This window comes from Orbicella franksi, chromosome 11, assembly GCF_964199315.1.
Source record: "Orbicella franksi chromosome 11, jaOrbFran1.1, whole genome shotgun sequence".
In the NCBI taxonomy this organism is placed as follows: Eukaryota; Metazoa; Cnidaria; class Anthozoa; order Scleractinia; family Merulinidae; genus Orbicella; species Orbicella franksi.
The window spans coordinates 7,902,966-7,916,304 of record NC_138155.1 but is presented as its reverse complement, the minus strand read 5'-3'; the positions used below and the strand labels follow the sequence as shown (position 1 = coordinate 7,916,304).

Below are 13,339 nucleotides of genomic sequence, written 5' to 3'. Positions count from 1 at the left end.
TTATAGTTTCTTTGCTTAATGGTGCCTCCTTAGTCTCTTTTCAAAATTACCCGTTTCTGAGGTGCTATCATTCCAACTAATTGACGAACTATTCTTGACCAGCCTGTGTACTAGATACTGGGTAGACATTGCTTTATTGCAAACCAGTGGATCACTTAAGGGTCCTGAGGAAATACATACCCTTCCTAAATGTATTGGCCCTTAACGGTCATGCGCTGTTAGTTAAAATTGTCAGAAGGAAACTTGTACGGATATACCCTTAAAGCAGGTGTTTTCTTACCTCTCTGCCACCATTACATCATTTTGTTTGAATCCCTAAAGTTATCCGTTAATCATTATATTGTAGCTAATAATGTTTTCAGGTATATGGATGACCTATGTTCCAGGCTTGATGCGTTCTCAAAAAGACATATTTGTAGACATTTACCTTAAGCAATAACAAAAGCGAGAAATGGTGTCCGTCACCGCCAGCCTTATTTCCCTGATTTTCCAGCAGTAAATAAAAGGATTTAGGGATGAATTTAAGAAAACGATTACCCTCGTTATTTCCCAACCTAAGTCAATGGATAGCGTATTTCGTTTAGTGATAGCAAATGTAGCTATGATGACACCAATAGGAAGGTAACAAGCCACTAACGTCACATTTACCCACAATGCACTGGACACTGACTTTCTGTATCGCGCTATATTCAGAGGAGTAGATCTCTTGGATTGCCATGAGCACCCTCTGTTCGATCGTGTTTGGTGAGCATGGCCCTGTAACTGCGCTTGATGTTTTCGTAATGTGAAATAAATTTTTGTGTAACAGCAAGTTGAGATTATTATACACAGCAATAAGATTGTGCTAACCACAAAATCGCTAATTGAAAAGTTGTAAAAGATTGTGATTACAATGGCAATTATTGAGAGCCATTAAATAACAACAACAACCCAAACTCTCCTCAAAGTTACCAAGTGTTTGTATCGTAACCCCAATATCAGGGCGAGAAGTCTGTCTATACTAATTGCAGTCAGTGTCAACAGAGATACACCACAAAAAATGAGACCTAAGGTATTATAAAGGACCCAAACATGGTAACAAAGTCTGGACTGTTCTGGAGACATCAGATATGTAACACGAAGAGGCTGTGCTATGAGGCCCACGCAGAGATCGGTGATTGCGAGGCAACCAAACAAAAGCTTTGACGATGGATGAAGGGAAGACGGCTTCTGAAGTGCAATGATGATCAGAATATTACCCAGTAATGCTATGATGGAAAGGGGAACATTAAATGCAGAAATGATTATCTTTTGATTTATATCGAGGAGTCTTGTATTGCAAAATGAATCTTGAATCGCTCTCTCGTTCTCATGCACAGTTAGGTTCACCATCTTCATCGTGTGATGCCCTGAGGTAGGTGCCAAGATTTCTTCCTTCTACATTCAGTTTGTCTTATTATTCGAGAGGTTAGTTGAATATTTTACCCATCTTGTGCTTTCCTGAGTGTTTATATCAAGCTGTTTCAACAAAAATAAGCCACTTCCTATTTTCTTGAACTTCCTTTAGATTGGCCTGCGGCAATAGTCAGTCTTTCGTGCAACAATCTTTGGTTGGGACGACTTTTCTAATGAATATAAAGCAGTCAGTATGCCTATCGCAATATTAAGTCTAAGGAATAAATATTAAGAGCTCTACTAAACACCCGGTGAAAATTTATTACCTACAGTGTTAAATAACGGAATTGAAGTTTTCTTGTTTCGAGCATCTACCGACGCAAAAAAAGATGTATGCCAACCCATTAACTTAGTTAACTAGAACGACAAATTAATCTCTAGAGGGCTTTTTTGACTACACGTGAAACACGAAATTTTTTTTTTCAGTAAGTACGAAAATTCAACTCCTGAGCTCCCTAGGCAAGAGAACTCGGAACTCCTCGTTTGAAGTTTTATCCGTAACTTCTTATCGCAAGTAATCTTGACAATTCGACGTTTTATTGGGCGTGGGAATCGCTTTACGTATTTTACGTTCTGATATGCTTAAAAGGTTTACTGATAGTGAAACATGCGAAGTTTCATGTCCATTAAAAACACTGTCATAATATACTTTTTAATCACATTCATGCTTAAATCCAGCCTATGGTGATAGTTGAAGTGCCTAACTCTCTCAAATCCAAGTTCACATGAATAAGGTATAAAGAGTAAATACGGTTTTATCTCTCTTCTTTTACAAATGGGAATATTTTATTACTGACGCCCCTTTCTCAAACATACGAAAACGGAATGTACATGTTTGAATGCTTGTCGTAAATATATTGTCATCACATTTTTTTTTTCAAGATTTGCCGCGCAACTCCCCCAGAGCTGCCATAAATAAATTAAGTGTACTTACTTTTTACAGTTCAGATTTAGAAAAAGAAGAAGAGAAAACGTTATTATACCTGTCTAGTTTGGTCTCCTTTTCACAAACTTGTCATGCTTTGGCTCAGCGCTCCTTCTTTACAGCACCAATTCTAATGTTTACAGGTGGCTGTGTTAGTTAGTTCCCATGCGCCTCAGTAATTATAGGCACCTTACTGAAGGCCATTTCATCTGTCAGTTAATGCGTTTCCATAATAATAATAATTTTAAAAAAACTAAGATCGATATCTTTGTTAGTTTGTAAAATTTAAACAAATTAAAGCCTCGCTTTAAACTCTGCCTTGTATAAATTCGAAGCAGTAATACAGTATATTTTATTTTAGAAAAAAATATCATTATTTGAATGGACGTTTTGCTATGAAACGATGTGTCATTAATTATTTATTATCACCAGCCTCGTGAATTAATGCTGTTAAAAGCTAACAATAACTTCAGAGTCACGTATTGCAAAAGCGTAATATTTGCTTTTCATACATCCTTTCCCAGGAGTTGCACCTTAAAAAAGTCCAGTCTGACAAAGTAAACTCTAAATTTGACAATCGTGTCACATGAGAAAACATCAAGACTTTTTTCATCTCCAAAGAATCCTCATAGAAAAAGATTCCCTCGAAAGGAAGAGGAGCCTGAGCACAAAGGAATATCAACGTACAAAATTGAATATTAATGATCGGCAGTCGTCATACAACAATCTGTCAACATTATCATTATTACATAAGCTGGTCACGAATTACGAGCGCGGAAAGTAGTCATATACGCTCGTTGGGGCCGTAACCAATCAGGAGCCAGGGATTATACCACGTGACCAAGTTTTTCCCATACATTCTCTTAAATTGTAAAATCCAAGATGGCCGCCAGGTAGGCAAAACATGGCGCCCGTGACGTCACAGGTCACGTGCATGTCCAAATAAGGTCAACATGAAATCGAGGTTCGTGTGTGAATAAAAAGGTGTTGAGTTGTTGAGTTTGTCATTGTTGTTTGGAGATCGACGCGAAAAAGGATGACTTCGGAGGAGAGCAAGACGAATGTGGAGGTGATTAGTATTCCTGCGGGGACGTTGCCAAAGGTCATTCCGAGAGAGGAGTTTGCGGAGAGAGTGTTGGATGCCGTGAGGGATAGTCTTCTTGGAAAGATTATGAAAAGCTCCGTTAGGGACAGTACGGATAACCTCCTGAAGAAAGAGATGACGAAGCTGGCGGATGAGGTGATCCAGTTCAGACAGGCCATGTCAAGGAAGATGTTGGAGGACGAGTCTCTGGATAAAAAGGAACCTGTGCGTTTGGAGAGGTTGCCGGAGAGTTTTGAGGCCGGATGGAAAGAGTGGAAGAGCGGTTGGGGCGACAGAGAAGAGTTGGCGTACGCAGCCTTTATCGAAACGATGACGTCACCAGAGGAGTGAAAAAAACATTTTTTTATTTTATGCTTGTCACTAATAAAGATCCTTTAAAGAGAGAATGTACATGGTTTGTTGCGTGATTTTTTTCATCGTCTCTAGGGCTTGCAGGTCATTGGTTCCTAGATGCACGAGGGATAGCATCATGGTTTGTGGGGTGAGAAATTCTCCGTGAAGGCCTGAGGAGGATTCGAACACGCGTCCGAAGGGCCAGACTTTGGAGAGGTCTCTTCGCATGTACCAGGGGTAGGGAAAGTGTTGGGCTAGGAAGAGGAGCATAACGTCTTCGTCGGGGTGGGGTTCGTCCAAACGGATTTTACAGGCCAGGGGTCTCTATAGGGAATAAAAAAGAAAAAAAGAATTTTAATGCCCCGACCAGGAATCGAACCTGGGTCTTTGAGGCCACAACTCAACGTCTTAACCATCAGACCATCGAAGCGCTTACCTTTTTAGGACTTGGTTTTGGGGCTGTCATCGGGAGGCAGTCCGAAATTCACGGTATTGCAATGAGGGCAGCGTCTTTCGGAGGGTTTCAACCACCAGGTGAGTAGGGCTTTACAGGATCCGTGAAAGAATTGGTTGCAACAGGGTGTCAGGAAGTAGTCTTGGATACTGTGATTGGGAGTGAATCCTTCCTTACACCATATGCATTCGTATTTAGGAAATCGAGACATGGAGTCTGAAAAAATAGAGCAAAAACAACTTTTTATTGGACACACCACGACTTAAATTGACAGTGTGGGACGTGTGCACGGTCCTATTGACCGGCGCCCTCTTTTTCTTCGGGATAACAATCAATGAACGATTTGACGTGATTGACACGTGACAGGGCCTGGTCGTAAGTGTTTCCCAGGAAGACGGGTTCGTAACAGTTGGTTTCCAGATTGTGGTACATCCCGTAGATGACCCCGCAACAGGTGGCGTAGACGCACCCTAGTCCCCATTCTTTTCTCAGTGGACCTGTGAGCGCGCGTACGAATCGGGTGTGGTTCCCTTTTCTACTTAATTCTATGATCGGTTGGCGGCAGCAGGGTCTCAGCTGTTTGCATACGTGGCAGTGGAGGGGTGGTTCCATGGCTAAAAATGAAGCAATTGTCTGTAAGTGTTGCGGACCCAGTCTATGTGAATCACCAAATCATTGGTATCGTCCTCATCAAGGACCCCCAACCTCTCTTCCAGCCCCAAAAGATCTAGTTGGTCCAGGGCCACCTCGATAAAACCTAAAAGTTGTTCTAAGTCCCTGTACAAAGGGGTCTCTTCTTCTTCGTCCTTTATCCACTCTCTCACCCGCTTTTCCCAGGTAGTCAACTCTATGTTACACTTCTCTAATACTTCCATGCTATACTCACTCGGTACCTTGAGGAGCCACAGCAACGAGAGTATCCACAGTCTTCTGTAATGGGCGCTCATACAAGTTGAAAATAACTCAGAGTGAAAGTGAACGGTCCAACTCGCTTATTTTATACACGCGGTATAATGGTGTCCAGTCTCCTACCGTGAGGGGCGTGGTAGGGGGATACCCCCCTATCCCCTGGGTCTGGGTGACACGTGACTTGGTCTCGATCTGTGATTGGTTGGACGGATCTTCATAAAGCGAATCCGCGCTGCCCCCGATCTTCACTCTGAGTTTTAAACTTGTATTGAGCGTCAATATGGCCTTGAGGGAGATATACTTGCAGAACAATTTCAGACCTAGAAAGCCTGATACTACGTATGAGGAAGCCATTGATCAAATGCAGGCACCCTGGACCAGATTTTATGAGGACATGAACTTTCCCATCCGGGATTTGTTGGTGGGCCGACGATGGCTGACACAGCTCAAAGATTCCAGTCAGCTCGAGGTGATGCTTCACCAGATTTTATTTTTCATGGACGAGCAGAGGGAGAACTGGACCCGAAGTATGTACCAGTACCGTAGAATCGAGAAGTGTTTCGGGAGAACTTTATTCAACTCGACCCGTACTATATATAAGAACCTTGTATGGGACCTTAAAGTGAAGCCGCCCGTGGACCGTATTACGTATCACCGACTGATGCTGTGTTACGGTTTTGAGCCCTTTAGGTCCACGTGGACTAAGAGACAGAAGATGTCCTCACAATTGACTTTTATTATAGTACTTTCAACCATTGTAATCAAGTAACGATGCGAGCGATGATCGACGCTGAGGATAGATTACCAAACGTGTAAATAGTGTGAAATAAAAATCAGAGTGTGTTTTTACAAAAACTGTGTCTGTCTTTTTCTTAGTTTGGGTCCTGTCCATTGATCAGTATGGCTTCGGCGACTCCTCGTGGGTATTCGTCGATCCATTGAAAGAACTTGCAGGTACGCTTGGGACACTTGAGATAGAGCCTGTCTGGTTTGGACTGGGAGTGGGAGGTGGCTAAGACCAGGGACTTGCTGCATAGACATCGGAAACGAGCCGGGTCGATGTTCCTGTAGCAGGGGTGGGTCTGTTCTTCGACGCGTCTCAGGTAAGTACCCACCTCTTTGACGCCACAGGTCACATAACACTTGGTGTAGAATCTGGAAGAGGGGCATCGGTAATATTCCCAGGTACCAACGTCTGGGGTTCGCACGCTTCCATATTCCATGGGTACCATGCAACGCGGGCAGATGGGATCTTGTGGTTCCAGTTGGTTCAGGAACTGATCGGGGTCGAATTCCTCCAACACTTGTACTTCGGTGAATTCTCCTCGGTCATCCACTTCAGGTGGTACTTCTACGAGGTCGTCTTTCTTGAATTTGTCGAGTCCCATGGCTTCCAGGACTTGAATGGTTCGAGGAGGTGAGTCTCTGATCACGGCCATGCACCCGCCTTGAATGGCAGGTAGCTTTGAGTCTGTGAAGATAGAGAACGAGTTAGTATCCCAACAAGGTGTTTTCACGTCGCATGGTTTCTAGGATGTGGGTGGTTTTTCGCACGTTTTGGGGGGTCAGTCTTTGCCTTCGCTTGTCATGGTTACTTTTCATTTGGCTTTTACATTCTTGACGTTGGATCGAAAAGGCGCTCCATGGTCGCGAGAAGCCTTTGAGAGGGACGGTGGTCCAACTGACCGAGTCCGGGGTGATTTCTTTGAAGAGGACGCGTTCGTTGAAACGTAGTCTGGCACGAGGTTTTTTGAATAACCATCTATCTAAGGTGGATTGTAGTTTACCTCCTACTTCTCCTTCCACTCTCTTGGGTAGGAGCAGTTTCAGTTTCTTACGCGCCTCCTTCTTTTTCTTTTTTCTTTTTTTACTATCGGGTTCGACGTGTGAATCCATGACGACTGCTGAGAAAAGTGACTCGTGATGGAATGCGTGGTTCGACTTTATGGACGTTTTTGACGACCAATCGGTGACGTGTGGTGTGATGGGATCATGTGACGGTCTTCGTTCCGATTGGTGGATCTGAAAAAGGGCGCGTGATCCGTGAAAGTACGGAGTGAAAGTGGATCCGCGGCGCGGGTATAAAAGGAGCCTGTTGGACGCAGCGAATCATTCTCGACTTGCTCTTGACGCGGTGATGACCTGTAGGATTTTGGATGAGAGAGACGTGAAAGAGATCCTTGAAGATCTGAGACAGCAGTTGAATCGAGCTTCTGACGTTTTGGATTCAATCGAAAAAGAAGGCGAAAGACCGTTACACAGGAAGATAATTGATTTGGAGTTACGTCTTGTCTCTCCTTTGTACTATAGGCTCCAGAGGCACTTGATTGACTGAGGCGAACGTAGTTGCTATCCTCATTTGTCGGACTTGGAGATCACGAAGCGAGCGGATCGAGAAGGAAAGAAGTTTAACGAGTTTGTCTGAGGTCGGGTTTCAAGATGACTTACTATAGCAACTCGAACCAGATTCGGGACCTAGTGGAGCAGATCGTGGATCAGAAGGTACACACTTTAAGAGATCTCGATGCCATTCCGGATGCGAATGTGGACATGTACATTTTTGACAATCTCTTCGAACCGTTAGGTCAAATACCCGATAGTCTGTGGTCTTTTGAGCTCATGATGAGACGTCGTCCTGACTGGGGTGGTACGATTTTGGAGATGATGAAGAGGAACGAGCATGTGTACCATTTCTGCGGTGAGTGGTGTCGCGTGATGTACAGAAGTGGTAGCGGTCAATTCAAATTCATTCATTGTCGGGATCCCACCCTGGACGCCGAGCGTGCCTGTTTTATCGCCACAGATCACCTCACGTACATGATGAGCGATGTCATCCGTGATCTGTTTGAACCCTTGCGGTTCGCTCGCGACCTGTCACGACGGGTGAGGGAGTCCAACAAGAGTCCCAAGGTGGAGGAGATACTGACGTTCAACAGGTGCGCTCACAAGGAAACGTGCCTGAAGTTGGAAGAGTTGATCTATGATATCATGGGTCAGCGTGATATGTGGAAGGATCGGTTTTTCTTCCGTGCCCTTGAAGCGGAGGAGGATGACCTGTGTGGTGAGTGTAGAGAGAGTATGCGTCAAGCATTCTATGTGAAGGGGGACGAGGAGGAAGCCCTGAGGTGGAGACCCGGTAAATGTGATTGGAGAAATTGTAAATATTATGCCATGGATACCTATGAGGAAGACTGTGATAATGAGTACGGTCAAGATTGTAAGAACACGAACTATGCTCATTACTTTTCAGATTCGGACTAAGTCTTTTTCGCCTTCTTTTTCGTGTTATCCAATCAGAGTCGGTTTTTACGTAAGAACCAATCAGGCACGACGTTTTTGTACATATAAGAAAGTGTGAATAAAGAATTGGGTTCAAATCATTATGTCTCATGTCTTGAGTTGGTTGATCTCGAGAATGTGTACGACCATGAACGATCGATGGTGTTGGACGACCTTGTGTTCCAAGTGCACTAGTGTCTACGAGCGATACGGTAAGGGTGAACCCATCCCCTACAATTTCAGCGATTCGCCCTTGGAGGTGTTTGACTATACCGACGTCGAACCCAACGTGATGCGTTTTGTCGTTTATATCTTGTGGTTGAAACGGCAACCCGATTCATTTAAGAAGTATCTCGAGGTACGGGAGCAACGTTTCGAGTTGTGGAAACAGTGCGTGTACAAACTTTATCGACTATGAAGAAAGGTCAAAAGAAGAAGCAAAAGCCGCTTTCGACCGGAACGTTACTGGGACGGTACCGGGATCCTTCCAAACCCGGTAGTCTGGGTGGTCTGACGCGATTCGCCCAGGCCAATAAGATCTCGGTACGACGTGCTCGCGAGGTCCTGCAACGGGATTTGGGGTACACGTTGCACAAACCCAGACGTCGTCGTTTTCCCACGGTCCCGGTGGTGGTGTTCGGCATCGACGAGCAGTGGACGGCCGACCTGATCGAGGTGATCAATATTTCGAGGTACAATCGAGGGTATCGTTACCTCTTGACGGTGGTGGACGTGTTTTCCAAGCACGCCTGGGTCCAGCCCTTGAAGAGCAAGACGGGTAAAGCGGTGACGGAAGCCATGGCTAAGATCTTGAAAGGAGGTAGAAAACCCATCAATCTCCAGACGGACGACGGGAAGGAATTCTACAACAAGACGTTTCAGGATTTGATGAAGCAGAAAGGCATTCATCATTTTTTGACGCGCGGGGATGCGAAATCCAGTGTGGGGGAACGGTTCAATCGGACCCTGAAAGAACGTATGTACCGGTACTTCACTGTGAAGAATACGATGACGTTTGTGCCCGTGTTACAAGAGTTGGTCCGAGGGTACAATCGATCGTATCATCGCAGTATCAAGATGGCTCCCGATCAAGTGACTTTAGCCAATAGCGAGGACGTGTGGGAGACTCTTTACGGAAAAAAGAAAAAAGGGAAATTGAAGAAACCGCAACTCAAAGTCGGGGATCGTGTGAGACTGAACAAGAAGTTCCGTCAGTTCAAGAAAGGGTATTTACCTGGATGGACCGAAGAGGTGTTTGTGATACGCCAGGTGCGTCCTGGGAGGGTCACCACGTACAAGGTGGAAGAATGGGACGGTACGGCGGTCGAGGGTACGTTTTACGCGCAAGATTTGCAAAAGGTGAACGTGAAAGACGACGATCTGTTCCGCATCGACAAGATCGTCAAACGAAAAGGGGATAAAGTCTTGGTGCGTTGGAAAGGTTGGCCAGTCAAGTACGACAGTTGGGTGGATAAAAGGGGCTTGTACGTGACCCAAAAGCCCAAGACCAAAAAATGAAAGACTTTTACGTGCAGTTGTTGAGCAATGCCAGCACGGGCGAGTTCGCGGACAACAAGGCCCACAGTTTCAAGAACCGTCTGACGAACCCGTTGCATTTGAGAGAACCTGACTGGAAAGTGGGTATCAGCGACCTCTCGTTTCCGTCCGCGACGCGTAAGATGGGTTTGAGGAATTCTCTTCTGTTTGAATTCTGGTGGATCGATATGGTGAACGCGTCTATAAACCTATACACGCGGGTCCCTGGAGTGACGCGAGAAGGCGATTTGGAATTCACGCCGAGGAGTGGTACCGAGTTAATGAACATGATACGTGATCGATACCTGCATAGGTTAGGAGATCGAACGGATGTCGACGTGACCCTGCACAAGAAAAAGAGCAAAGCCGACGATCCCACTGAATTGCTGTACACGGTCATGCATCGGGCCGAGCATGGAGAATGCGTCCTGGACAACTCGAGAACGTGCCGCAGTCTCCTGATCAATGGTAAACGCGTCTACCCTCAGATGAACATCGGCATCGAATTGGCCAAGAAGATGAAATGGGTCAAGATGGGAAGATTACAGAACGGACAACCGGGTTACGTCTTGGGACCCCACCTGAGGAAAGAATTTCCCAAGGAAGTCGTCCCCACGGCCACGGACTTGATCGTAGGACAGAACGACGGGGACGAACTATTTTACAAGACCGACCCGGACACCTTACATTTGAGTTGTTTCATCAATTGGGTCTTCACGGACCTGGATCGCAGTTACGCAGAAGCGTTTGGTGACAATCGTCGTTCCTTGTTCGTGTATTCGAATGTGGGACGGAGTATGGTGACGGGAAATCAAGTCACGGACCTGTTGAAACAAGTGCGTTACGATCCGGACGTGGTCGACCTTCAACCGAGACACATCCTATATCTACCGGTGCGTACAGCCGTTTTTGACATTATCGAGACTGAAGTGTCCGAGGAAGACGGACAACTGGTGGACTTTGCGTCGGGTGTGACCACGATCACGTTGCATTTCAAGAGAGAGGATGCGTGATTTTTACATCAGCTTACCCAGTAACAGCAGTAAGAACGAGTTTCCGGAGAACAAGTCGAACAGTTTCAAGATCAGGTTACCCAATCCCATACACCTGGAGGGACATGGATGGAAAGTGGGGTTGTTTAGCATCTCCATGCCAGATGCGCACGTGACGCTGCCTTCCATCACCGATGGTGGGGGTGACATCACCTTGACCCATATGTCCTGGAGGCGACAGGATCCGAGTGGCCGCGTCATTTATGCGGAAGCTTACTTCGCCCTTGAGGACCTCAAAAAGGTGTTCTACGACGTGGACGGTGTTGGACTCATGAAATCCATGATCGCCTTTTTCGAGCGACAACGCATCTTCGCGTTCGGTGGTCCCAAAATAGGAGCCAAATATGTCACGAATGATGGGAAGAGAACTTTCATCAAGTTCAAGTGGGAGGGTGAAGACCTAGTCATGGACAACAAAGACATCGTACGTCCTCGCAGTATGATCCCCGAATTAAACATCGCTGTTGAACTGGCTTTGAAAATGGGATGGCTCGTAAAGAAAGACGGTGGTGGTTACGATCTGGGACCTAACTTGCAGATAGAATTTGTCGACGATGTCATTTCGGACATCAGCGCCCTAGGGGGCATAAAAGACAAAGACGGAAAATATGTCTTTTGGAATGTTCACTCGGATAGAGGAGATGGAGATTTTTTAAAACTCAGCATCTATTGCAATTGGCGTTTTATGAACCTGAACAAAGCCTTAGAGGTGGTGCGGGGAGAAAAGTCGCGATCCGTGCTCGTCTACACTAACACGGGAGGTGGAAATGTGGTGGGAAATCAAGTCACGGATTTACTGAGACAGGTCAACTTGATTCGAAGAGGCGACGGTACTCAGTACTTCGAACCCGTTCACGTTCAATATATTCCCGTGCGCAAGGAGGTACTGGACATTATAGAGGTGCAAGTGGCTGAGGCAACTGGAGAACTGACGACCTTTGGAGCCGGCAATACGATCGTGACGTTACACTTTATGAAATCATGATCGGGGGAACTTTGGTACGGTTTCATCCCGACGGATACCAATCGGGATCTGGCATATTCGGTCAGGTTTGGAAAGGCATCAAGAAACGAGGTCCCGGCATTCTCAAGGACGTTCTGAAAGAATCGGCCATGGAGGGTCTGAAAGGTTTAAAATCGGGTGGCAAAGGAGGAAAGCCCAATTGGAAAGGTGCACTCGCCGGGTTAAAGCGGGGAGCCATACGCTCCGGGAAACGTAAAGCGACGGAAGAGCTCCAAAGCTTTTTGGGCAGTAAAAGAAGAAAAGACCTGTTTGGATCATGATTCCCATCTACTCGAGACGCGTGAGACGTCTCCCCGGAGGGATACGTACGTATAAAGGGGGTTCGCTCTTCCGGAGACGTTCAAAACTACCGGACTACCGTTGGGTACAGTCGGCACTGAGAAGGAGACGAAAAAGACGCCGTAGACGACGATGACGGACCTCGTGGCTCACGCTAGGTCGGCGGGGGTTCGTAACCCTCGCCTGGTCATGTTCACCACGCCTCCCACGGATCTCAGCATGTCGTCGCGACGTGAGGTGAGAATCAATCCGTTCAATACGGGGATCAACCCGGTGACCTTCCAAATCGATCCTCAAGAAGACTTCATCGACTTGAACGAGAGTTTCTTCGAAGTGGAGTTGGCCGTCAAGACGGCTGCTGGAGCTAATTTGGCACAAGCGACTCTGATCGGACTCGCCAACAATCTGGTTCACACCCTCTTCAAACAGATCAATGTGAGATTGAATGGGACTCTCATCAACCCCCAGACCGATACTTACCACTACAAAGCCTACATCGAAGCGCTGTTGAACCATGACCGAGACGACGGTGAAACGATCCTGGCACCAGAGGGTTGGTACAATTGTCTCGGTGTACCCAGTCGCGGAGAAGCCGATGTGATGACGGCCAATAAGTTGGATCCTGCTCACGCCGATTATGCTGCTTTGCCCCAGGATCTCAAGAACATGGTTCAAAGTCGAATTCAGTTTTTTGGTGGAAAGAGAGTGACCTTGAGGTTCAAACCTTACCTGGAAGTGTTTTATCTCAGCAAGTTACTGGTACCCGGTGTACAGATCCAGATCGACATGTACTTCAATGCCCCATCCATGTGGACAGTCCGATGGGACGGTGCCACTAGTCTCAGACTGACTGAAGCTGACGTGAAAGTGAGATTGTTCCTGTCTCAAGTGAGAGTGACTCCCTCAGTGTACCGAGAACTCATGACTAGCATGAAAGGCGGAAGAGTGGCCACTTACCCCACGGTGAGAGGTGAAATTCGCACTTACTCGCATCCCAACGACAATCGTC

General features: G+C 46.2%; 2 protein-coding genes and 1 pseudogene across 2 annotated transcripts; 1 reads left to right on the top strand and 2 right to left on the bottom strand.

Annotated features, from left to right (window-relative positions):
- Positions 1–423: 423 nt before the first annotated feature.
- On the bottom strand, positions 424–1,296 carry LOC145502049 (melanocyte-stimulating hormone receptor-like; annotated as a pseudogene).
- A 2,528-nt stretch (positions 1,297–3,824) lies between these two features.
- Positions 3,825–4,263, bottom strand: LOC145502459 (uncharacterized). The gene is made up of 2 exons (XM_081481788.1): positions 4,234–4,263; positions 3,825–4,121 (listed from the first exon to the last, which is right to left on the bottom strand). The coding sequence occupies exons 1-2, from the start codon at positions 4,261–4,263 to the stop codon at positions 3,825–3,827; spliced, it is 327 nt and encodes a 108-aa protein (XP_081337914.1).
- A 3,332-nt stretch (positions 4,264–7,595) lies between these two features.
- Positions 7,596–8,431, top strand: LOC145502427 (uncharacterized). Its single transcript, XM_081481757.1, has one exon. The coding sequence runs from the start codon at positions 7,600–7,602 to the stop codon at positions 8,419–8,421; it is 822 nt and encodes a 273-aa protein (XP_081337883.1). The 5' UTR covers positions 7,596–7,599; the 3' UTR covers positions 8,422–8,431.
- Positions 8,432–13,339: the final 4,908 nt, after the last annotated feature.

Bases quoted from the DNA above. Each gene is read 5' to 3' on its own strand.
- LOC145502459 (XM_081481788.1), bottom strand. From the start codon at position 4,263: ATGACAGCCCCAAAACCAAGTCCTAAAAAG. The intron at 4,122-4,233 runs GTAAGCGCTTCG...TATTCCCTATAG, and splicing joins CAAAACCAAGTCCTAAAAAG to AGACCCCTGGCCTGTAAAAT.
- LOC145502427 (XM_081481757.1), top strand. From the start codon at position 7,600: ATGACTTACTATAGCAACTCGAACCAGATTCGGGACCTAGTGGAGCAG.